Below are 26,091 nucleotides of genomic sequence, written 5' to 3'. Positions count from 1 at the left end.
TTTGGTCCCTTTGCGCCCTACCACCTATTATTACTATGGGCGGCTGCTGTTCATCCCGCACAAGGACTTCGGTGAAGTTGCCTCCACATTACCACGCCTCTAAATCCAACCTCAGCAACCATCCACCACCAAACTTTGGGCCGCTCCTATGAAACTTGGGTTCTCCTCCTCCTCCTCCTCCTTCTCTCCGCCACCAGTCCCGCCGTCATCCCGGCGGAAAGCTCCAAACGGGAAGTTTTCAAGTCTCCGCTCCCTCGATTTCCCCATTCATCCCAGGAAGCGCTTACCCCGCCACGGCGGTTCGCGGATAGGAAGAGGTTGGAGTGGGGGGGGGGGAGAAGAGGCAAATCCTCCCCTCCCCAGTCCCAGACCCAATTCCACCCCCAACCCCTCTCCAAGGGGAAGACCTGCAGGCTTTGCACTAGCAGGCGGCGGATTCAGAAGGGGGTGTGGGGGGGACGGACGGACAGAAAGCTGGCAGGCTGGGGTTGGACCAAGGTTTGGGGGGTGGGGTAGAAGAGAAAGACCAGAGAAACCGGTTTGCATTACCGGGGCAATTGTGTGTGTGTGTGTGTGGACGGGAGTGGGGGTGGTGGTGCCGGGCAGCCGTCCGGTGTGCATCTCAGCCCAAGTCCCTTTCCCAGGACCTTTTTGATGCTTTTCCGCCGAGTTTAAAAGACCGGGGCGAAGGGGAAGCGGGTTTGGTGGGTGGGGGGGGGGGGGGTGCGGCGCGAAGAAGCGCGCTAGGAAACGCAAAAGGAACCAGCTGCGGAGGCAGGTCGGTAGCGCTCGGGCGCCGGTGGTTGCATGCTGGGAAGGGAAGGGAAGGAGGAGGAGGAGGAGGAGGGAACGGACGGACCGACACACACACACACACACACACACACACACACACACACACACACAACCCGAGCGCTTCCCCGCGGTGCCGCCGTGTTTTGTTGCATTCGCTTCTCGACTCGCCCGGAGGGGGAAAGTTTTGGGGAACACTCCCTCCCCTCCCCCCGTCTCCCCCTCTTCTCCTCTCCCCCCCACGCGCGCCCCGCGCTTTCCATCCGTAGCCCCGGCCGGGGCGAAGAGAGCCGACGAAGAAAAAAAAGAAAAGAAAAGAAAAAGAAGAAGAAGAAGAAGAAGAAAAAAAAACATGCGGTAGCTCACCTTTCAAACTCCGGAGGTAAATCAGGGTCAGTTAGCATGCTGGAATTATATATATATATATATATTTATAAAAAAAAAAAAAAAGAGGAGGAGGAAGAGGAGGAGGGGGAAAAAAAGAGAGAGAAGAGATCGATGTTGGTTTTTTTTGTTTTTTTTTTCCTCCCTCTCCCTTTTGACACCCGGTAGCCTCCTGCGATCGCCTCCAACTGAACCTGTCAAGTGGATCCAAAGCTCCCTTAAACCGATAGATTATTCTCTCTCTCTCTCTCTCTCTCTCTCTCTCTGCCGCTCGCTCGCTCGCTCCCTCTTCTAAGCTCAAACTCCTTGACCAGTCTCTTAAAGGGGCAGCACACTTTAGCTGGAGGAGACGGTGCGCTTAGCTCCCCCCACAACAGCGCCACATGGCTGCGGTCTGCCCGCAAAGTCTCTCTGGGTACCGTCTCTCGCCCAAGTCGCCGCTAGCGGGGCTGGGGAGGGAGGGAGGGAGGGAATGGAGGCGGGCCGGAGTAGGGTGGGGGTGGGGGAAGCTTCGCCGGAGAGAGAGGGTCTTTCCCCGTCTCCCCTTCCCTTCCCTTCCCCTCCCTTCCCCAGCCCCTGCCACCCAGATATTTACAGATAATCAGAATTGGAAGGGACCTTGTGGGTCATCTAGTCCAACCCCCCACCCAAGCGGGAGACCCTACACCATTTCTGACAAATGGCAGTCCAATCTCTTCTTGAGAGTCTCAACTGAGGGCGCTCCCACAACTTCCCAGGGCAAGCTAAGATCTCCACCTACAACTGGGCTCGCCACACGTTTCCCCCCCCCCCTTCCCCACCCCAAGCAGGATCAAAGATCACAAGCCAATGGAGGAGTTCATTTGGAGCCCCCCTCCTCCCCGAATTTCGGAAGGCCAATAAATCAATCAAGGGCTTTCCACCCCTCCCCTGCCACTCTCCAGCCTCACTTTCCCAAAATGTGCTCTGTGGCGAGGCACAGTACATAATCCGGTGATCAAATATGTTCCTTGCTAAAAAAAAACAAAAAAACAACAATTATGTCACATGCATCCTAGGGATCAAACACAACACACACACACACACACACAGACCCGCATACATAGACACAACAAGGAAATCAATACTTCTAGTTAGGATCAAACTCCTCCCTTCTATTTCAGGGTTGCACATACAGGTATACGGACACAGATGAGTTCATTTTCCTTTCTGCCAATCAGAAATGTTAGGTTGTTTTCTCACGAAGAGCGGGCATCGGTTGTAAAAGTGGGTAGGTTTGGGTACCTCTCTGCCCTGAAGATAAAAGCAATTGCACAAAGCACGCTCGGAGACCCCAAACTTTCTTCGAGAAATCTTAGCGAATTCTGCTTAGCAGAATCAAAACCTTTTAACGCCATTCTGACTTTCCCTGAGAATGCTGTAGGATGGAGACAGGCAGTGTGAGAATGATGCATAGGCATCACAAATAAAGTTCTTTCCCCCCTCCACTCCTTCTTTGCCAATCTGGGTCTCTGTGAGCTCAGGCAGAGAATGAACGCACAGGTGTGCACTTGCACCATTAAAAACACACACTTACTTTTCGATTCAGTGAACTATTTTTTTTTTAATCCCACATAAGTTTGATAAACAAACAAGCAAATGAATAGATAAATACATCTCCCATACCAGCCACACACCCGTCCCTTTCTCTTTACCTCGGTGTCCATCTCTCAGAGGTGAGATGATGTGGCCTTAAAAGAAATCGAAAGAAAAGAAAACGAACGAACAAACAAACAAACTCATCAGCTGCATTCTCACAAAAGGCTTACTCGAGATGCTGAACTGCACCAATGAACCGTACATTTATTCCAACAAGTTGGCTCTGCAGGACTTGCTAGGATACCATAGAACAAACGGAGCATCATCGCCTCTTGCACAAAATGCACAAAGTAGATCTTTCATTGACTTGGGGAGGTGTGTTGCCCACTCAGTGGAAGAGTGGAAGAGGAGCAGGAACAGAGAAAGAGAGAGGAGAGAGAGAGAGAGACAGAAGAAAGAAAGAAAGAAAAAGAAAGAAAGAAAGAGGAAGGAAGGAAGGAAGGAAGGAAGGAAGGAAGGAAGGAAGAAAGAAAGAAAGAAAGAAAGAAAGAAAGAAAGAAAGAAAGAAAGAAAGAAAGAAAGAAAGAAAGAAAGAAAGAGAAAGAAGAGAGGGAGAGAGAGAAGGAAAGAAAGAGAGAGGAGAGAGAGAGAAGGAAAGGAGAGGAGAGAGAGAGAGAGAGACAGAAGAAAGAAAGAAAGAAAGAAGAAAGAAAGAAAGAAAGAAAGAAAGAAAGAAAGAAGAGAGAGAGAAGGAAAGAAAGAGGGAGAGGAGAGAGAGAGAGAAGGAAAGAAAGGGAGAGGAGAGAGAGAGAGAAGGAAAGAAAGAACGAGAAGAGAGAGGAGAGAGAAAAGGAAAGAAAGAGAAGAGAGAGGGGAGAGAGAAGGAAAGAGAAGAGAAAGTGAGGAGAGAGAAAAGGAAAGAAAGAGAAGAGAGAGGGGGGGAGAGAAGGAAAGAGAAGAGAAAGTGAGGAGAGAGAGAAGGAAAGAAAGAGAAGAGAAGAGAGAGATTGAAGATTGTATCCTATTTGCATTCCTAGAATCATATTTTTATTGCATTGAATGGTAATGTGTTAATACTTTGTGCCTGTGAGTATCAGTGTATTATTCCCCGCCACACACTTAGTCTTCAAAAAAGGAAGGGGGGAAAAAAGGACTCCCTCTCACTCTGTGCAGGGAAGAGAGAAAAAAAATCTCTACCCTACACAACAATCACGCATTGTTCTACCAAAAGAAAAGCAACTTTGACAGACTGAAATATACCAGAGGCCCCTTCAAGGAAACCTGTAAACAACTTGTCACTCACTCTGTCGGTTTCACTGCTTTGCCCAACAAAGTGCTACGAAACAGCTCAGCAACACTGCCACCCTTCCCACAAGCGGGGTGGGTTAGGTGGGGTGGGGTGGGGGGAGGGAAATAATCCATGCCCCCCCCACTTTCCTCAAAACTCTTTAAAAGTTGCCTTGGTCCCCGTTTTCAACTCTAAAAAACTGAACTTTTGGAAATGAGAAACCACCGAGGGCCAGGAGGATAAAGCAGGCAGGTTACAACCATCGCCAAGCCAGACTTAAACCATAACTGAGATCATGATTTATAATCACCTCTTTCAGTTTGAAGGAGACGCCTCTGTTCCCTTCTCTTGTTCCACCGCACCGTGTAATTCTTTATTCTACCAAGCCAGCATCACGCAATATTTATGTTAAGGCTACGCTTAGGCACCTCTGTTCGTCCTACTTTTGTAAAAGTAAGGATGTTACATTTGTCCAACTAGAGGCCATGTGTTGGGGTGACTTCGAGTCAGTTTTTGACTCCTGGCGATTGGTCCCTTGCAGTTTTCCTGGCAGGTTTTCAGAGGTTTGCCATTGCTGCCTTCATAAGGCTCCAAGGGAGAGGCTGGCTCAGAGGTGGCATTCAGCAGGTTCTGACCAGTTGTGGAAATTTCGAGTAGTTGGGAGTACTGGCAAATACCATCCCCAACTCTATTCTCTGCCTCCTGAGTCCCAGCTGATTGGCTGGGTCTTCTTTGGTTGCCCTGAACAGGAGAACGGAGCTGGAAAGCAGGTTAGTGGGGTGGGGAGGGAACGGAGATTTTGCAGTATCCTTTCCCTGCCATGCCCACCAAGCCACGTCCACCGAACCGGTAGTAAACAATTTTGGAATCCCACCCGCTGGGCTGACTCACAGCCACCCAACTGAGGCAAGAATCTTGGTCTCTACCTGGTTTTTTGTTCTCCTAAGTCTTATGGGCTACAACAAGCTGGCTCTCAGCTAGTGGTTGCTCCGCAGATTCTTGTGGGGTTTCTTACCTCAAAATATTAATTTGAGAGAGAGTTAAATTGAGGAGCTTTCCACGAAGGTTGCGTGCATCTCAGGAGCTCCGTTTAGTCGTAATTTAAGACAAGCGAAGCAATTCTGCTGTTTCTGCAAGCACATCCCTGGCTACTTTCGCTGTTTGCAAATAATTCATATGATGATTTGGCAGGCTGGAATGTAATCAGGTAATGACTCTGGGTATAAGATGCCAAATTTTATGCAAAGCACCCTGCCACCACCACCCCTCCCAAGACAATACATTTTATTCAATACACAGGTAATCCTCGACTTACAATCATCCATTTAGTAACTGTTCGAAGTTATATCAGCATTTGAAAAAGTGACTTGGGACCAGTTTTCACACTTTACAGCTGTCAGGGCTCCAACAAACCCACCCCCATTCAAATCATAAGTCTCTAGTGGCATCTCTGAGTAAAAAAAAAATGATTTATTAGGAGTGACCAGTGTTAGCTGGGTGCAGCCGACTCTAAAATACACCATTCATTTCCCCCTTGACCCTGATCTTCCCCCCGCCCCCTGGGTGTATATTGTAGCATCTCCGTGGTCACATGATCAAAATTTGGATGCCTGGCAACTGGCTCGTACTTATGACGGTGGCTGTGTCCCGGGGTCATGGAATTAACTTTTCACCCTTTTCTTTTGACAAGGAAAGCCAGGAGAAGCCACTGAACAATGTGCAGTGATTCACTTAACAAACTGTGGCCAGCAGGTTATAAAACGAGGCAACAGTCAATAGCTGTCTCGCTTAGCAATGGAAATTTGGGGCTCAATTGTGGTTGTAAGTCAAGGACTACCTGTAGATGGAAACTCTCAAGGAATAGAGGACATGCAATAGCCCACATGATGGTGGGCTATTATGTTGATGTAATCCTCCATCCACTCTCCTCGCTCCAGCTCCAAGATGCTCTGCTTAGTATCTGGGGAAGGTTTCTCACTACAGGCTTCCAATTTTGCTTCCAATCTGTTGCTGAAAAAGGCTGGAGCCAAAACAGGCATGGTTTTCCCTTAGAAAATGTAACCAAACTTCCTATGCAAATACAGAATAGAATAGAATAGAATAGAATAGAATAGAATAGAATAGAATAGAATAGAATAGAATAGAATAGAATAGAATTATTTATTGGCCAAGTGTGATTGGACTCACAAGGAATTTGTTTTGGTGCAAATGCTCTCAGTGTACGTAAAAGAAAAGATGCATTAATCGAGAGTCGAGAATCATAAGGTCCAACACTTAATAATAGTCATAGGGTACAATAAGCAATCAAATCATACAAGGAAACAGTCAATATAAATCGTAAGGATACAAGCAATAAAGTTACAGTCATACAGTCACAAGTGGGAGGGGATGGGTGACAAGGAGTGATGAGAAGATTAATAGTAATAGTAATGAAGACTTAGTAAATAGTTGGACAGTGTTGAGGAAATTATTTGTTTAGCAGAGTGATGGCGTTCAGGAAAAAACTATTCTTGTGTCTAGTTGTTCTGGTATGCAGTGCTCTATAGGGTCGTTTTGAGGGTAGGAGTTGAAACAGTTTATGTCCGGGATGTGAGGGGTCTGTAAGGATTTTCACAGCCCGCTTTTTGACTCGTTCAGTATACAGGTCCTCCATGGAAGGCAGGTTGGTAGCCATTGTTATTTGGGTGGTAAGGAGATTGGTGGCCTGCACACCTTCACTGGGTCAAAACTGAACCATAAAAGTCCTTGACTTAGGACCACTATTGAGCCAACATTTCTCTTGCTAAGCAATAGTTGTTAAGTGAGTTTTGCCCCCATTTCACAACCTCCCTTGCAGTTGTTAAGTGAATCACTGCAGTTATCAAGTGAGTAACACATTGTTAAGTGAATCTGCCTTCTCCATTGAGACATTGTTTGTCAGGAGGTCACAAAAGGTGATCCTATGATGCCAGGACACTGCAACCGTTGTCAATATGAGTCCCATTTGCCAAGCGGCTGAATCTTGATCACCTGATCAAAATTGGGGGATGCTCTAAAGGCTGTAAGTGTGAAAAATGGTTGTAAGTCACTTTCTTCAAGGCTGTTGTAACTTTGAGAGGTCACTAAACGAATGAATAAATGAATGGTTGTAAGTTGAAGACTACTTTTATGGGAAGACCTAGCTTTCTGGAAAAAGCTGTAATTTTGGAAAAGGTTGGGGAAAAAAGAGACGAGCAGGATGGACTCAGTTAGAGCAGGGGTCTCCAACCTTGGCCACTTGAAGCCTGGTGGACTTCAACTCCCAGAATTCCCCAGCAAAGCTGGCTGGGAAATTCTGGGAATTGAAGTCTGACAGGCTTCAAATGGCCAAGGTTGGAGACCCCTGATATAAAGGCACTGTGGGAAGAGCTGAAGGACCCTGTTACGGACAGATCTTCATGGAGAAAAATCTCCGTCTGTGGTCTCTAAGAATTGACACTGTTTTGATGGTATATGCATATCAAAGCTTATGAAAGCAGCAAAGTTCCTGTGGATGTTGTTCGTTTTTTAAATTTCCGCAGTATTAGATTTATATCTTGCCTCAAAAAAGCACAACAAAGAATGTTCTTTCTGTGCCAACTCAGAAAGCTCCAACTGCCCAAGGAGCTGCTGATACAGTTTACAGAGGAATGATTGTGTCTGTTATCTGCGCCCCTGTAGCTGTCTGGTTTGGTTCTGCAACCCAACAGGACCGACACAGACTTCAGAGGGACTGCAGAAAAAACAATTACTACCAACCTGCCTTCCATCGAGGACCTGTATACTGCATGAGTCCAAAAGAGGGTTAAAATATCTGTGAAAATATCTACAGACCCCTCACATTCCGGACATAAACTGTTTTAACTCCTTCCCTAAAACAACGCCATAGAGCACTGCATACCAGAACAATTAGACACAAGAATAGTTTTTTCCCCAACGCCATCACTCTGCTAAACAAATAATTCCCTCAACACTGTCCAACGATTTACAAAGTCTGCACTACTATTACTATTAATCTTCTCATTGTTCCTATCACCCATCTCCTCCCACTTGTTACTGTATTACTGTAACCTTGTTGCTTGTATCCTTATGGTTTATATTGACTGTTTCCTAGTATGATTTGATTGCTTATTGTGCCCTATGACTATTATTAAGTGTTGGACCTTATGGTTCTTGACCCTTGATGAATGTATCTTTTCTTTTATGTATACTGAGAGCATTTGCACCAAGACAAATTCCTTGTGTGTCCAATCACACTTGTCCAGTACAGAATTCTATTCTATTGATGATTTACAAACTCAAGGCAGCATGCAGAGGATTTCACGTCCTCCTGTCAGCTCCGGTAAGTAGACCAAACCAGGGAATCAACTCCACCGTTCATGACTTAGAACCACAATGGCGGTGTCAATACGGTTGTAAGTCCAAGAGGATCTGTATACCAAACTGCCTCTCAAGCCTATAGCACCTTATATCCCCAGATGGTCTCCTGAATACTACCCAGAACTGACCCTGCTTAGCTTCCAAGATTAGAGAAGATCAAGTATTATCAGGGTAGTGTGTCCATATACAGAAAAACAAGCATTTAATTTAAGGAGTGGCTGACATATGTTTCCCTGAACATCTTCATGTGTTCCAAAACTTGAAATACAAAGTGCTGCATAGATTAGTACATAAATTACTGATAACCTGAGAGGGTCTCTCTCACCCACCCTGCTTTTTTTTATTGGTTTGTGTTAAACCAGATGGGAAAAAGGCTTTAGAAAGTACTGCTAGTCCTCCCTTAACAACCGGTTACTTAGCAACCATTCAAAGTTACGACAGTCTCCCCAATAAAAGGCATTCTTTCTGCACCAACTCAGAAAGCTCCAACTGCCCAAGGAGCTGCTGATACAGTTCTACAGAGGAATGATTGAGTCTGTCATCTGCACCTCTATAACTGTCTGGTTTGGTTCTGCAACCCAACAGGACAGACACAGACTTCAGAGGATAGTTAGGACTGCAGAAAAAACAATTACTACCAACCTGCCTTCAATCGAGGTCCTGTATACTGCACGAGTCAAAAAGAGGGCTGTGAAAATATTTACAGACCCCTCACATCCTGTTTCAACTCCTACTCTCAAAATGACCCTATAGAGCATTGCACACCAGAACAACTAGAGACAAGAACAGTTTTTTCCCAAATATCATCACTCTGCTAAACAAATAATTCCCTCAACACTGTCCAACTATTTACAAAGTCTGCACTACTATTAATCTTCTCATCACTCCTTATCACCCATCCCCTCCCACTTGAGACTGTATGACTGTAACTTTATTGCTTGTATCCTTACGATTTATATTGACTGTTTCCTTGTATGATTTGATTGCTTATTGTACCCTATGACTATTATTAAGTGTTGGACCTGATGATTCTCAACTCTTGATGAATGTATCTTTTCCTTTATGTACACTGAGAGTATTTACACCAAGACAAATTCCTTGTGTGTCCAATCACACTTGGCCAATAAAGAATTCTATTCTATTCTATTCTATTCTATTCTATTCTATTCTATTCTATGCTATGCTATGCTATGCTATGCTATGCTATGCTATGCTATGCTATGCTATGCTATTTCTTTTCTACTCTACTCTACTCTACTCTACTCTACTTTATTCTATTTATGACCCAGTTCTGGAATTCTGATGGGAGTAGACAAACAGAAAACACACACAGATGCATACACGCAATCATATGACTGCATTTCGGGGACTTGGGAACTAGTTCATTTTTATGACTGGTTGCAACATTCTGCGATCGTGTGATTGCGATTTACGAAATTATTTTGTTGCTAGTTTCTGGCCTTTTGGGTTGGTTTCCAGAAAAAGAACACTCATAGCCTTGGTTCACTTTGTGACCACTGTGTTTGTTTTATGACTACTGCAAAAAAAAAACCTATAAAATTGGTTTGGTCACATAGATGCCTGGATTGACAATGGTCATATCTCATAATGGAAATTCTGGGCTCCCTTAGAGTCATAAGTTAAGGACTACCTATTCAAACAAGGCAAAATCAAAGTGTGGTGTTTCTGCAATTACTTAGTTATGACTTGGCCAAAATAATGTATGTACAAATGTCTTATATTTCAATCTACGTTCATCTTTCTCATATTTTTGTTAGATCCATCACTGCTGAGAGGAAGTCCCATCTTTGAGAAATTTCTGAAAAGGTTCTTTTTCACCCAAAACAACACCAACAAATTGGATAAATCACCCACTCAGTCCCTCTTTCAGGTTGATAATTTTGAAAGGCTCTCTCTGCCCAACTTCAGTATCACAATTAGCATTAAAAAAAAGAATAAACCATGAATTGCTTTATGAAAGAATAGGGATAACAAAATGCCCCAAAGGGGTGAATTTGAATTGCTGCATGAGTGACTGAATAGAACACATGGCTATGATTTAAGGCTGCTTAAGAAAGCAGAAAATATGTGTTGCTTCCTTGTCTCAAACTGGGCATTTCAAATTTTTCAAATATTATCTGCTCTATGACAGTGATTGGGGTTTTTTTTCCATTACACTTGCAATGTCAGGAACCAAAAGCTTGAATACCTACAGATAAAGTCTTTGAATGATCCAGCTTGGATTGAATCAGTTTCCTCCACCCTGTTATATTTATTTATTTATAGCCTACGTTTCTTATTTTTACAAATAACTCAAGGTACGTAGTACTACTTCTTCCTGAGGTGGTATTCAGCAGGTTCTGACCAGTTCTGGAGAACCAGTAGCGGAAATTTTGAGCAGTTCGGAGAACCGGCAAATCCCACCTCTGACTGGAGATTTTACAGTATCCTTCCTCTGCCACGCCCACCAAGCCACGCCCACAGAACCGGTAATTTTAAAAAATTGAATCCCACCACTGACTTCCTCCTTCTATTTTTCCAACAACAACAACCTTGTGAGGTGAATTGGGTTGAGAGAGAAAGTGATGGCCAAAGTCTTCCAAGTGGCTTTAATGCCTAAAGCGGGATTAGAAGTCAGAGTCTCTTGGTGATTGGTCCAAAACAGTGCTGGAATTAAACAAAAAAACTTTACTATCGGTTCTGTGGGTGTGGCTTGGTGGGAGTGGCTTGGTGGGAGTGGCAGGGGGAAGGTTACTGCAAAATCCCCATTAACCTGCTTTCCAGCTCTGTTCTCCTATGCAGGGCAACAAAAGAAGACCCAGCCAATCAGCTGGGACTTGGGAGGCAGAGAATAAATGGGGGCGGGGCCAGTCAGAGGTGGGATTTTCCAATTCTCTGAACTATTCAATATTTCTGCTACCGGTTCTCCAGAACCAGTCAGTACTGGCCAAATACCACCTCTGGTCCAAAGTCACCCAGCTGACTTTCTTGACTAAGGTGGGATTTGAATTCACTGCCTTCTACTTTCTAGCCACCTACTAGACCATGGCTTTCAAACTCCCTGGATGAGCCACACCCATGTCTGGTTTAGTGAAGCCAGGCCCATGCCCGATACATCACGTGACACCGCCATGATGACATGAGTTTGACACCCCTGCACAAGACCAAAGTGGCTTAGCTAAACTTCAGCCCTATAACTTCAGCAAAATTTTCTCCCCCTGAAAACAAAGCTTCCATTTCTTTTCCTTCTTCTCAGGTGATTTGAGAGTTTCTTTTGAATTTCTCTGATGGTTATTTATAAGCTCACTTTAAAGGAGGCCTACTGCTTATCCTGCTGTGTTCTCTTACATACTTCCCATAATTCTAATGCTTCCTTGCTTGCTCGCATTTTCCCAATTAAAAAAAATAAAAATAAAAAGAAGTTTCTCCGTAACATCTTGCCTTTGAATTTAATTACAGGTAGTCCTCGGCTTATGATTATAATGGAACATGCCTATAAGGGTCCTACGTTGTGATGGCCGTAAAGCAGACCACACACACAATTTAACCAACATTGGTTGTTAAGTAAACACCACAGATGTAAAGCAAAAATGGCATTAAAATGTCATAAAATGCAGTCATCTGACTGCAGGGTGCTGCAAAAGCCGTTCATGAAGGCCAGTTGGTGAGTTATGATGGATCTCCCCAGTTCTGAAGTTCCAATGGCTTCCCCCCCCTTAATGGTCACACAACCACATGTTGGGTGCCATTGGAACTTCAGTGCCGGGGAGGTCCGTCATAACTTTGAATGATCACTAAGTCATGAATCAAAGACTATATGCAAGAAGCCAGGGAAGCCATAGACTAAGCCATAGACCAAGCCATAGACCAAATCTCGTTTCATTAAGACAGGGGTTCCCAAACTTGGCAACTTTAAGATTTGTGGACTTCAACTCCACAAGTCTTAAAGAAGCCCACAAGTCTTAAAGTTGCCAACTTTGGAGACCTCTGCATTAAAGACATACAGGTAGTTCTCAAGTTACGAACAAAAGATTGGGAACAGAATTTCCATGGCTGAGCAAGATGGCTGTTACGTGAATTGTGCTCAATTTTATGACCTTTTTGTCATAATTGATAAGTGAATCATGCAGTCATTAAGCAAATCCAGTTTCCCCCATTGGCTTGGCTTGTCAGAAGCCCTTGGGAAGGTCTACCAATGGTGATAGCATGGGCCCCACCAGTTGCCTAGATTTTCATAATTGCTTGGTAAGTTGTTGTGTTGGGAAGAGTTACCGTGTTCTGTCCTGGCATTTTGGAGAATACCCATGAAAGATATCTCGTTTCATTAAGGGGTCCCTGAACTTGGCAAGTTTAAGACTTGTGGACTTCAATTCCCGAATTCCTGGGCTAACACGACTGGATGAGGAATTCTGGGAGTTGGAAGTCCACAAGTCTTAAAGCTGTCAAGTTTGAAGACCCCTGCCATAGATCATTGGTGAGAATATAGTTCAATACCTAATAAAATATTTGCATATGTCTGTTGACTACAGATAATCTTCAACTTACAACCATACATTTAGTCACTATTTGAAATTACAATCACACTGAAAAAAGTGACTTACAGAACCAATCCTTACTCTTACAACCATTGCAGCATCCCCACAATCAAAGGATGAAAATCTAGGCAACTGGTGGGGCTATGCCATCACCATTGGTGCCCTTCCCAGGGGCTTCTGACAAGCCAAGCCAATGGGGGAAGCTGGATTTGCTTAACGACTGCATGATTCACTTATCAATTATGACAAAAAGGTCATAAAATTGAGCACAATTCACTTAACAGTCATCTTGCTCAGCCATGGAAATTCTGTTCCCAATCTTTTGTTCGTAAGTTGAGAACTACCTGTATGTCTTTAATGCAGAGGTCTCCAAAGTTGGCAACTTTAAGACTGGTGGAGTTGAAGTCCACAAGTCTTAAAGCTGCCAAGTTCAGGGACCCCTGTCTTAATGAAACGAGATATCTTTTACCTGTTGAAGATTTGAATGCAGTTCTTTTTCATCAGATTAAATGGAGCTGGCTTGGTTGGGGTGGGAGAGCGAGCTGACTTTTCTACACAGCCCTTAGCCTCTAACATTCCTGCCTCCCTCCCGAGGTTCAACCCAAGCCTTATCTATCTTCAGCTATGCAGCCAGTGTATGGATCAAGAAGCCTGGGCATGCATCCCAAGTTGGAGTTGGCTTTTCCACTCCTCTTCATCTCCTCCCCTCCCAAGGATATCGCTAGAGAAGGGCAAAACACCCCCCGTTTTTGTCGAGTTTCTGTTTCTGACTGCATCAAGCCAAACATGCTGGTGGATGACTTATGATGTTATTTTAACCGAAAGGAGGGTGCGGTAATTTGGTTCATCGGTGGCCCTTATTTGTATGCTTTTGGAATGCTAAATATAAACTCATCCGGCAAAAGGGGCAGGGTTTTTTTTTGCACGCAATTCCTTAGCCGAAGAATAAAAAGCATGCATGAAAATGGTTGTGTGTGTGTGTGTTTGATTAGAGGAGAAGAGAGATCTTCAGCTGGTCCAGGTGTTGAGGCTTCATGGGTATTCGCCAAAATGCCAGGACAGAACACGGCAACTCTTCCCAACACAACAACTTACCAAGCAATTATTAAGTGGAATTGCTGATTATCTGGCTCATTCTGTCAATCTGCAATCTATTGAGCATGCTCAATACTTGATATAATTACTATTTATTCAAGCCCCCCAACTTTAAGACCTCTGATGGACTGTGACATACATTAAATCCTGATGACATTCAGGAAGCTATTAAAGACCTGGCTATTCTCCCAGGTTTTAGGGGCAGGATGAAGATTGAGTCCCTATTGGACATGTGAACATGTGTTTGTGTGTTTATTTATTGTTTATATATTTGTCTTCAGGCTGTTCATGATCTCTTTTCTTATTTTTTTTTTCCCTTCCTTTTCCTTTGCACGTCAGGAGACTGAACTGTGTAAATAAATAAATAATATTTTGGGGTCTACGTGCCTAAATATTTACAAGAAGGAAGGAAATACAGGGTCCAAGTTTAACTTAGAATTAGATGTTCCGATGTAGGATTTGGGAATTCCAAGAGAATTTTTAAAGTTTGTTTGAATGAATTTTAAAGGACTGAGTTCCATCCAAAGTCATGCATAGCATGACATGCGCTCCGAGGCTCATGTCTGAAGATATCTGATTTAACCAGCTTCCTAAAGATAAACAGAGTGGGTTTTGTTGGCACCTGAGTCTCTGCAAGAAAACTACAGACATCTACAAACTCATCCTGTAATGGGTTCTATGCAGAGGCGGTATTCAGCAGGTTCTGACCAGTTCTGGAGAACTGGTAGCGGAAATTTTGAGTAGTTCGGAGAACCACCTCTGACTGGAGATTTTACAGTATCCTTCCCTTGCCATGCCCACTAAGCCACGCCCACCAAACCACACCCACAGAACCAGTAGTAAAAAAAAGATGAATCCCACCACTGGGTCATTTCTATGATGAGAATTGGTGACAAACCATCTGAAAAGCTTTCTCAAGCCAAATGTTACAGAAAAGAAGATTATAAGAATACTGATACTGAAAGTTCTTATTGTTCTCAGATGGATTTTATATATTTCTGGAAGTGGTATCCGTTTAATGTGTATAGTTTTGAAATTCGAATTTGCATAGTTTTAATATTTTAATTATTTTTCTATTTGAACCAATAAAGGAGAATAGTTGTCCATCGGGGTTCAAAGGAGGGTTTTTTGGTCCTCATTTCATCGTCCAAACTAGCCTGATGGTATCACCTAGTCTGCAAGAAAACAACCAAGTTCACAGAATACCAAAGAAACTTCATTTTCTATTTGTCTTTTTATTATCTCTAAGCTTCCCACACTTGCCATATAAGGGAGATGGGAAGAATTATAAACAAACAAATACCACACTCAGCTGTACTGATTAAATCAGGTGCCAGTCCACAAGGCATTTTTCATATAAACTAGTCTATCTGTTCATCATCCCTGGTTTTCTATTCCCATCTCCACTTTTCTAACCTTATAACCATAGATCCAGGCACGCTCAACCTTTATTAAACTTATTTACTTGTTTCCTTCTTCCCCCCACCCCCCTTCCATAGTTTTATATTTCCACACTCTGGGATGACCCCTGTTTTCTGCTAATAACAATGCCATTTTAAGGGATCAACACTAAAAGGTTGTGCTTAACAAAAGCACTTAGATGGCATAGTACATTTTCCAAACTGTGATAATTGGATGCTGATGCTAAAATGCTAATATATTTGGAAGACCTATAATGCTTTCTCTTCTTCCATGTCTTCCCATCAGTGGCCCTTCCTCTCTAAAAAAACCCAAGATGATCTGTTTGCAAAGAGAGTGATGGTGTCACGACTGTCTCTGATCTTGGTTTCATCTCTGCATCTCAACACAGATTTTAGTTTTGTGAGAGAAGGAGTGGCTGAACCAGAGGTAGTATTCAGCAGGTTCTGACAGGTTTTGGAGAACCGGTAGTGGAAATTTTGAGTCGTTTGGAAAACCGGCAAATCCCACCTCTGACTGGCCCTGCCCCCATCTATTCTCTGCCTCCCAAGTCCCAGCTGATCGTCTAGGTCTTCTTTGATTGCCCTGCACAGGAGAACGGAGCTGGAAAGCAGGTTAGTGGGGTGGGGAGGGAATGGGATTTTGCAGTAACCTTTCCTCTGTAGTGGGATGGGAATGGAGTTTTTGCAGTACCTTTCCCCTGCCACGCCCATCAAGCCACGCCCACCAAGCCACGCCCACAAAACTGGTAGTAAAAAAAAATTGAATCCCACCACTGGGCAGAACCTGTGGGAGGAGTTATAAGAGGGATCATCCTAGAATCAAAGAATCAAATGCACTAAGTCATAGCCACCATGAGTGAAAGAAGGTACCTTGTCCCTGTTTGCATTTCCAATTTGCCCTCTCTAAGCAGTTTACAGAGTTAGCCTATTGCCCCCAACAATCTGGGTCCTCATTTTATCCACTTTGGAAGGATGGAAGGCTGAGTCAACCTTCAACCTGGTGGGATTCAATCTGCCAAATTGCAGGGAGCTGGCTGTCAGCAGAACTGGCCTGCAGTACTGCACTCAAACTGTTTCTAAGTGTGAAAAACAGTCAGAAGTCCCTTTTTTCAGCGCCTTTTGTAACTTCAAGCGGTCACTAAACTAATGATTGTAACTTGAGGACTGTTATTTTATTTTATGTGACTTCAAAAGTGACCAACTCCTGAGAATGAACAGCATAGTAGTCAGCCAAACAAATAAATGTAAAAAAAAGAATCACTGATTAGCTAGGATTTTCTTTCTCACCTAATTTAGAAATAATTGGACCCACCCAACCAAAGGAAAGGTGATTTTGAAGCTACAGCAGATAGTGAAAACAAAGGAACTGAATTGAGTTCAATCTGCATAGAGGGGTAAAGGGGGTGAGAGAAGAGACGAAATACTCTCGGGATCTTTTAATTATTTTCACCAACTCTCAAACTGTGATTAAGGTCTTATGAACTGAAGCATCCGTTCCAGCAGAGGGTTTGTTCTATTGCAGTGTTTCTCAACCTTTGCCATTTTAAGATGTGTGGACTTCAACTCCCAGAATTCCCCAGCCAGCATATCTTAAAATGGCGAAGGTTGAGGAAAACTGTTCTAATCACGCATCAGAATAAGAGGAGGTATTTTGTCGATCTAAGCTTGATCATGACATCTGAAGTAGCATGATCCAACCAAAGTCAGCATTTCCTTAAATTGAATCCACTTCAGTTGGACACTTAAGCCAGTAGTGCTTATTTCTTTCTGCCTCTGTAGCCATGAACAGGATTTAAATCTTGACTTTGCTTGGATCCTATCCTTAGCAACCTATTTGCCAAGCAGTTACTATAATAGACGAAGAACAATTGCTCGAGTGAAATTGGAAACATTGTTTAACTGCCATTTTGTTCACTCTCCATGAAATCTAAAATGGCAGGAAAATGCTGATCCTATGATAAATGAGAGGCAGTGTACACAGAGGGAACATGTAATTGTGCATTGTGTGATGGAAAGAGAATGCTTGCTTTAGAAAGATTTGATTCATTGCACCTCTACTCATAAAAACGCTCTTATAGAGAGGAGAGAAACCAATTGTTCTCCATGGAGACTGATGGCTGGACAGAAGGATAATGGGATCTTATTGCAGGAAGAAAAGTAGAAGGTCAAATATCAAGAATTTTCACCAACAATTAGAATAATCCAACAACTGGGGAAACAAAACCGTGGAAGACTTTGCTTTTGCTGCCAGAAGTGGAATTTCTTTTTCAAGTGGGTGAAACTGGAAGCTGGTAAAGATGCATGAAGAATGATTCTCCTACTTATAAAGGGGGACAGGTTTTGTTTTGTTTTATTATTTATTTGTAATCCATCTTTATTCTTTTTACACATAACTCAAGGCAATGAACATATCCAACACACTTCCGGCTTCTATATTCCCCAGAATAACAACCCTGTGAAGTGAGTTGAGAATGACTGCCCAAAGTCACCCAGCTGGCTTTCGTGCCTAAGGAGGGACTAGAACTCACCATCTCCTGATGATTGGCTCAAAGTCACCCAGTTGGCTTTTATGTCTAAAGTGGGACTAGAATTCTAGTCTCCAGGTGATAGGCTCAAAGTCACCCAGCTGGCTTTCCTGGAAAAGATGGGACTAGAACTCACTGTCTCCTGGTGATTGGCCCAAAGCCACCTAGTTGGCTTTCATGACTAAAGGATGGACTTGAACTCACACTCTTCTGCTTTCTAGCCTGGTGCCTTAATCATCAGGCTAGAAAGCAGGAGACTATCATTGATAGAAAACTTGATGGGTAGCAAAGCCACTCGGGTTCAAATCCTGGGTGGCCATAAAGCAAATGTTGTCCTAAATTAGGCTGTCTTTTCTTGTCTAGTTAAAAAGTAATTTGATTCCTGCTGTCCTAAATGGAATATCTGCAGAACGGGCTGCAGCAATCTGAAATAAGGATTATGCTGCATTCCAAAATCTTGTTGAATTATTTCTGCTTAGAGTGGATGGGGTGAGGCATTGTGATGAAACATGGTCCAGATTTCCAGGACAGAGAGAGTGAATTCCAGAGGTGCAAGAAAAGTTTAGGTAGTTTGTGAAGGAGAAAAAAAGCTGAAGACATATTCTCCCTAAGAGTTCCCAGAGTATATATTTGTATTTATTTGTTTGTTTATTTATTTATTTATTATGCCACCCATCTCCCCTATCAGGTATATATGTTTAAGGGTACAAGTAGTCTGGCTTTTGACAAAACTTCGGTCTATAAGGTAAGGAACAATAAAGGAAAACATTTAGAAGAATCTCCGTGTTTTTTTCTTGGTTTGTGGAGCCCAACAGGTATGGATTAAAGAGGTGTTTGTGTAGGAAGAGAGACAGTGCCTGGGGGCGGAGTCAAGAGAGAGGAATTCGCCTGGAATCATTACTTTCGCAGAAACAGTCTAAGTCCAACCTCTCTTAAATTCTTAACTTTTATCTAAGCACTAATATAGTGCTGACCGTTAGTTGATTAGATTCTTGTGTATAGGCTTGAGCAATAAATCAGCTTAACTGGAATGTAATGTGTGGGCCTGATCCTTCATGTCTGACAGTTTGGCTGAATTTTAAGAAATATTGATAAGTTTTAATGTTGATTGTATTTGCTGGATACAATTCTCTTTCCTTTTTTCTGCCCTGTTTTAATTTTTAAATATTAAAATATATATTTCTGTATTATAGTGTTGTATTGGTTTTATCTGTGTAATATTATCTTTAATAAGATTATTGGGGGGAAATCTTTTTGCATAGAACAACAACAGAGCTAAAATCTTACCCTCTTACTGCAAGGGTCTTAGCATTTTCAGACTTTTGGATAAAACATGTGAGTGGACTTCAGTAATTACACTTGATCATGGGCTTCTATGGATGCTGCAAAACAACAGTGACTTAAAATTCGTCCATTATAGCATGCTTCATATGTGTGTGAACTAAACTATCTATATTATATTCCTTCCAAATTAAAACGAGAACCCAAATTGTTGAAGACAATATGCTGAATTTGTAAACCACGTGGATAAGGCTGTAAAGCACTGTGAAGCGGTATATAAGTCTAAGTGCTATTGGTATGCTATAATATTTTGTATTTTATAGGGGGTTTAATTCATTTGTTTAATTGAAAAATGACACAGAAATTTTATAAAGCAAATTCATACCTGGAAAGAATACAGATCAACACCCTTGGTTCATCCTACTTTATTGGTATAGAAATGCAAATGTTTAACACAACTATGCAATTCAAGTAGTCCTTGCCTTACAACCATTCATTTAGTGACTGTTCAAAGTTACAATGGTGCTGAAAAAAAGGACTTATTTTCAAACTTATGACCATTGCATCATCCCTAAGGTCATGCATTCAAAATTTGGATACTTAGCAACTAGCTCATATTTATGACAGTTGCAGCATCCTAGGATCATGGATTTTGCAACCTTCTGACAAAAAAATCAGTGGGAAAGGGAATCATTTAACAATCATATTGCCAATTTAACATCTGCAGTGATTCACAACATCTGTGGGAAGAAAGGTTGTAAAATGAGGCAAAACTCACTTAACAACTATTTCATTTAGCAACAAAAATGTTGGGTTCAATTGTGGTTTTAGGTCAAGGACTACCTGTACTTTATTCCACTGCATTACTTTACAGCATGCTATTTACGCTTTCTTACAAATAATAATAATAATAATAATAATAATAATAATAATTTTGACAGTTTAAAAGTTAAAGCACACCTTGGAACCTGGCACCCACCAGGGGAGGTTCTCATGGGACATTTGTGATGTCCAAGCAACTGGAAATACAGACCTCAAATTCTGCCAGATTAAACCAAAAGTCTTGTTAGCCATGGATACCAAATGCTATGTAGAAGCCCCTAACCTTGAGGTCTTCAGAAGTTCAGAACTTCTCTCCACTAGCAAAGGGACTTGGATTCTCAATAAAGAAATAATTGGGTTGTATTGGAAAGCTGGTTGTCAACCACAATACACTGGACATTTTCTGTGAATTTAGGCTATAAATCCATAATCCATCCTCATGGTGTAACTGGAACAATCTGGAACTGAACACACTCAAAACTGCAGAAATGGTGGTAGACTTTAGAAAAAAAAAAAAACCTCCCATACTACCACTTCTTACAATACTAGACAACACAGTATCAACAGTAGAGACCTTCAAATTTCTAGGTTCTATTATATCACATGACCTAAAGTGGACACTTAACATCAAAAACATCATCAAAAAAGCACAACAAAGAATGTTCTTTCTGCGTCAACTCAGAAAGCTCCAACTGCCCAAGGAGCTGCTGATCCAGTTCTACAAAGGAATGATTGAGTCTGTTACCTGCACCTCTATAACTGGTTTGTTCTGCAACCCAACAGGGCAGACACAGACTTCAGAGGATAATTAGGACTGCAGAAAAAACAATTACACCAACCTGCCTTCAGTCGAGGTCCTGTATACTGCAGGAGTCAAAAAGAGGGCTGTGAAAATATTTACAGACCCCTCACATCCCAGACATAAACTGTTTCAACTCCTTCCCTCAAAACGACGCTATAGAGCACTGCATACAGAACAACTAGACCCAAGGACAGTTTTTTCCTGGAAGCCATCACTCTGCTAAACAAATAATTCCCTCAACACTGTCCAACTACTTACAATGTCTGCACTACTATTATTATTCATCTTCTCATCACTCCTTATTACCCATCCCCTCCCACTTGTGACTGTATGACTGTAACTTTGTCGCTTGTATCCTTACGATTTATATTGACTGTTGCCCAGTATTATTTGATTGCTTATTGCACCCTGACTATTAAGTGTTGTACCTTATGATTCTTGACGAATGTATCTTTTTTTTTATGTACACTGAGAGCATTTGCACCAAGACAAATTCCTTGTGTGTCCAATCACACTTGGCCAATAAAGAATTCTAATAATCCAAGCAAGCAAGCATTACCAAAATGTACAGTAAGGCTGTTTTATTGACAGTGGGTTGAAGGCTTCAGTCTGTGCCAGGTTTATTTTATGTCTAATATCTTTAAGATAAAAATTACACGGGCAGATGGGAAACCTGGAGGAACTCATACAGTTTTGACAACTCTTAGAAATTTGGCTTTTTCAATTCATATTATTATGCACTGGCTCCTTTGAGCTACACGTTGAGAATATTTCAGTGCCTGTGTTTTGCCTGGGGAGAATTCTTGGATTATGTGAAATGTAAGCAAAATGGTCTTTCAATGCTTCATAGTTACGGAAGATGGGCCACAAATATACAAGCATGCTGCTCCTCAAAAGGATGATCTTGTTCAGAGAGAGAAATGAAAGGAGAAGAACAAGTTGACTATGGTTGGTGATATCAGGGGCACCATATTTGTTTTCAATGAGGAAAGTGTTTCTGGGTGACATAGTCTAATTTGCTTTTTTGAAAAAAAATTACTTTCCAAGCAAAATGCAAATAGAAGTTCAGTTCTCTTCCAAAATGTGCTGTACTCTAAATATTATGATATAGTTCTCCAATAAAGAAAAGCTGCAGAAAAATGTCTCCATTAAGGAAAAGCACAAAAAATAATTCATATATTCATGCAAACAATCTACAAAAGTTATTTATATGGAGTAAAATCATTGGCAAAAAAAATATGTGCCCATTAGGTAAAATGTTATAAAATGATGGCTGTGAGAAATATGTAAAAAAAAAAAAAAGCAGACTAGGAGTTTAATGTGAACGCTTAAACATGATTCTTAAAAATGGGGAAAGCGTGAGCAACAACAAAAATGAAAAGGGAAGAAAAGGGGAAAAGTGATGAAAACATGCTATCCAAAAATGAAAAGGACATGTTGGCAAATGACTCCTCAGATTTTTTTTTTTAAAATTATCACAAGACAAGCAGTGGATGATGATACTTCTGAGAATTTTAAGTGAGGAGGCACTAAAGGTTCTATTATCTTTTTTTCTCCCAACAAACTTTTGAGAAAATGAATTTCCAGCATTACAAGATCCAATATAGAAATAGACTAGATGTTACACCAAATCTTTCTGTAACACACATCATTCCAAACATCGATATAATACATGGTCATATTCGGCTAATAGAGATAATTAAGATTTATAAACAAAATAATATAGCTAAAAAAATGGGGATCCTTAAAATATTTTCCTATATTCTTTAATTTTCCCTTTTTTACAAAAACAGCAGCATAACCCAAACCCCACCCTGTTTGTACTTGTGTTACAGTACGTATACAAAGAGGATGGTCCTGGTGATGCTTCAATTCTCAAAAGGAAAATTTCTTTCTGCTTCCACTCTTTGTTGATACATTTTCCTTTCGTTATTATTTCAGGACTACGAAAAAGCCATCAGTGACAGCACGCCAAGGAAAACCTCAGTCTCCTAAGTAAAAGATTTTAATTCACTGGAAACAAAATCAATAATTTACTTCATTATGTACAAAGCTATCACACCCAGCTGGAAACAAAACCTGAACATATGGTATAACAATACAATATTCTATTCTATTCTATTCTACTCTAATATAATATAATATAATATAATATAATATAATATAATATAATATAACATAATATAATATAATCAACAATACAAGAGCACACAACAGATACAAACTCAATGTTAACTGCTCCAAACTTTCTTTCTTTCTTTCTTTCTTTATTTATTTATTTGTCAATTGTTTACGAGATAAGTAAAAGTGTATACATAATTATGAATACATGAAATGAGTACATATAAGAAAAATAAAAGAAAAATAAAAGAAACAATAGGACAGGGACGGTAGGCACGTTGGTGCGCTTATGCACGCCCCCTACAGACCTCTTAGGAAAGGGGTGAGGTCAATAGTAGACAGTCTAAGGTTAAAGTTTTTGGGGTTTGGGGAAGAAACTACAGAGTCGGGTAGAGTATTCCAGACATTGACCACTCTGTTGCTAAAGTCGTATTTCCTGCAGTCAAGCTTGGTGCGGTTAACCTTGAGTTTGTATCTGTTGTGTGCTCTTGTGTTGTTATGGTTGAAGCTGAAGTATTCATTGACAGGTAGGACATTGCAATGTATGATTTTATATACCATGCTTAAATCAGACCGAAGACGGCGTAATTCAAGGTTTTCTAGTTCTAGAATTTCAAGTCTGGTGGCATAAGGTATTCTACAACGAGTAGAGGAGTGGAGAACTCTTCTTGTGAATTTGATTGTAGAAAGTACGACTTCAGCAACAGAGTGGTCAATGCCTAGAATGCACTACCTGACTCTGTTGCTACATCCTTTAACCCCCACTCCTTTAACATCAAACTATCCACTATTGACCTCACCCCATTCCTAAGAGGTCTGTAAGGGGTGTGCATAGGTGCACAATCGTGCCTACTGTCCCTGTCCTATTGTCCCCCATTTATTTGTACCTATTTCCTGTATTCCTACTCATGTTTATACTTATACCTGTTATCTTGTAAGCCAGGAGTCTTCAAACTTGACAGCTTCAAGACTTGTGGACTTCAACTCCCAGAATTCCTCCTCCAGTCATGTTAGCTCAGGAATTCTGGGAGTTGAATCCACAAGTCTTAAACTTGCCAAGTTTGAAGACCCTTGTTGTAAGTAATTGACAAATTAAATAAATAAACAAACAAATAAAACATAGCCTGCCAATCATCTTAAGGTTGGAGCAACTGTTTTCAGATCACCTGTTAAGTATCTTAGTCAGAGATTTTACTTAGAAGTAGGCAATCCTATTCTGAATTATGGCAACATTTCCCTGCAAAGGCATGCAGAAAAATCTTGTTAACATTTCCCAAATCTGTATCTTAGCAGTTTTTGAAGTAAATATAAACTTGAACAGCAGAGGAGGTTTTGAAGATTTTTTAAAACACACTCTCCTCTAAGGAATTCTGAGTCACCACCACATAGAAAAAAATAGAGGATTCTCCATAGATGAAAATAAAATAAAAAAGGTACTAACCAAATAACATTTCATGAGGGAGATTTCACTGATTTCTAACCCACTCCAAGATAGGCAAGTTGGACATTTACTGATGTAGCCAAGACCATCCAAAAATATTAATCCATCCAAAGCTGGATCTAGACAGGGTGGAACCTATATTAACGGCTCTGTCTGAACACAGAAGTCCTCTTTCTTTTCATTCCAACTTTTTGTGAGTACATCTAAGTTAAGGGTCTTCAAACTTGACAGCTTTAAGACTTGTGGACTTCAACTCCCACAATTCCTCCTCCAGTCATGTTAGCTCAGGAATTCTGGGAGCTGAAGTCCACAAGTCTTAAACTTGCCAAGTTTGAAGACCCTTGATCTAAGTGGTATCTCTAACAAATATTAAAACCTAAAATAAAACAAAGTTATGGGTCATTTTTACAATGAAGATGATTAAATGAAGATGAGTTTATGATCGGATGGAAGTTCTCCCAAGGTATTATTAAAAGAGGTATTAGTTAAGAAGTTAAGCAGATATTTCTTGATATTCCTGCAGGAGATCCAGATATACATCTTTACTAGGCCACGATCCCTGATGTAGTGACATTATCAACTTCTTAGCAACAGACAAACATCTGACTTTTCCACCCACATTGAGGATTTCTTGATGAATGCTGATCTCAACTCTTCCTCCTTAAGTTACTCCCTGTCAGTGTTACTTGGGGATTACTGTGTATTTTAAACTGTAAGCTTTAAATGTATTTCTTCTTTGGGTTGCTTCCTTTATTATTTTATCTTGCTTTTTATGAATTTTCAACCAGTCATAAGTTCCTCTGGACACTGGTCAGGCTCTGCATTTTTAAACTATGCACATTCTCTCTCAACCCAACCTCTTAGTTTACCCTTGTACGGCTAAGAGGACACTACCAACCAACGTTCCTGAGCTCCTGAGAAAATGTGGGACACAGTACAATTGGGAGATTTAAGGAAGTCTTCCATCATATGTTCAACCAATATTTGGAAAAGCAACAATGCTTGCTGTTTCTAGTCCCAAGTCCTACATACTTTTTCTCCTTGAGATAAATGTACCACTTCTCAGAAACGCAAGAGTGCAGTGGCTGTGGCAATCAGTAAAGTTCCAGAGGAACACTATTACAATATCAGTGGGTGTTAGCTGAACAGCTTACTGACAAAGGTTGTGTACACAGTTGGCACAGATGCTGGAACTAGAGGATTTGGAGAAATCCTTTGAAAGTGGGTCCAGTTCCAAAGGTTTTATTTGAAGGCTTAAACCTAGGAGTTCAATGTCCCACAGGGATAAATTCTACACCTTTTGAGAATTGCTCCCACTTTTCCACTAGTGATAGTATCTGCCAATAAGAGAAATTTCTCATTGGATAAAGCCAAATCTAAAATACTCCAACAATTCAACAACTTTCCTTGCCTAGAATTGTCTTCTGGAATGAATGTGCCTTTGACAAATTAGTTTAAATATTTCATCATCAGAAAGAAGGAGATCAAAGAAGGGAATCCATTGGTTTTATTATTGGTGATTCCCATGCATTTAGAAGGAAAATATTTTTTAAACACCTGATTTAATAATGTTGTTAGTCTGTGTGATTCTATTGTCAACTATCAAAAGCTTTGTATCTCCAAATACTTATTAAATATCGGATGAGTTAA

At 41.3% G+C, this 26,091-nt stretch overlaps 1 protein-coding gene and 1 long non-coding RNA gene across 8 annotated transcripts in view; one reads left to right on the top strand and one right to left on the bottom strand.

Moving 5' to 3' along the window:
- The window catches only part of SOX5 (SRY-box transcription factor 5), a 1,005,438-nt gene that overhangs the window by 514,171 nt on the left and 465,176 nt on the right, over positions 1-26,091 (bottom strand). For 2 of the 7 annotated variants that reach the window (XM_087935221.1, XM_087935224.1), the window contains exon 1: positions 1,159-1,469. The exons of 2 other annotated variants lie outside the window; for them this stretch is intronic. In XM_087935221.1, coding sequence (XP_087791347.1) covers positions 1,159-1,196 — 38 coding nt within the window. In that variant the 5' untranslated portion in view covers positions 1,197-1,469. Of the gene's footprint in view, positions 1-1,158; positions 1,470-26,091 lie in introns of those variants that run through there. 3 more of the 7 variants (XM_087935220.1, XM_087935222.1, XM_087935223.1) reach the window with 2 other exon arrangements.
- Positions 771-26,091, top strand: LOC148125672 (uncharacterized). Its single transcript, XR_015743928.1, has 3 exons — positions 771-1,174; positions 22,821-22,874; positions 24,968-26,091. It is a non-coding gene; the product is annotated as an uncharacterized LOC148125672 (long non-coding RNA).

This window comes from Pseudonaja textilis, chromosome 5 (genome assembly GCF_049901715.1).
Source record: "Pseudonaja textilis isolate UNSWEBS1 chromosome 5, rPseTex1.2, whole genome shotgun sequence".
Classification (NCBI taxonomy): Eukaryota; Metazoa; Chordata; class Lepidosauria; order Squamata; family Elapidae; genus Pseudonaja; species Pseudonaja textilis.
This window is presented reverse-complemented; position numbering and strand designations above follow the sequence as displayed.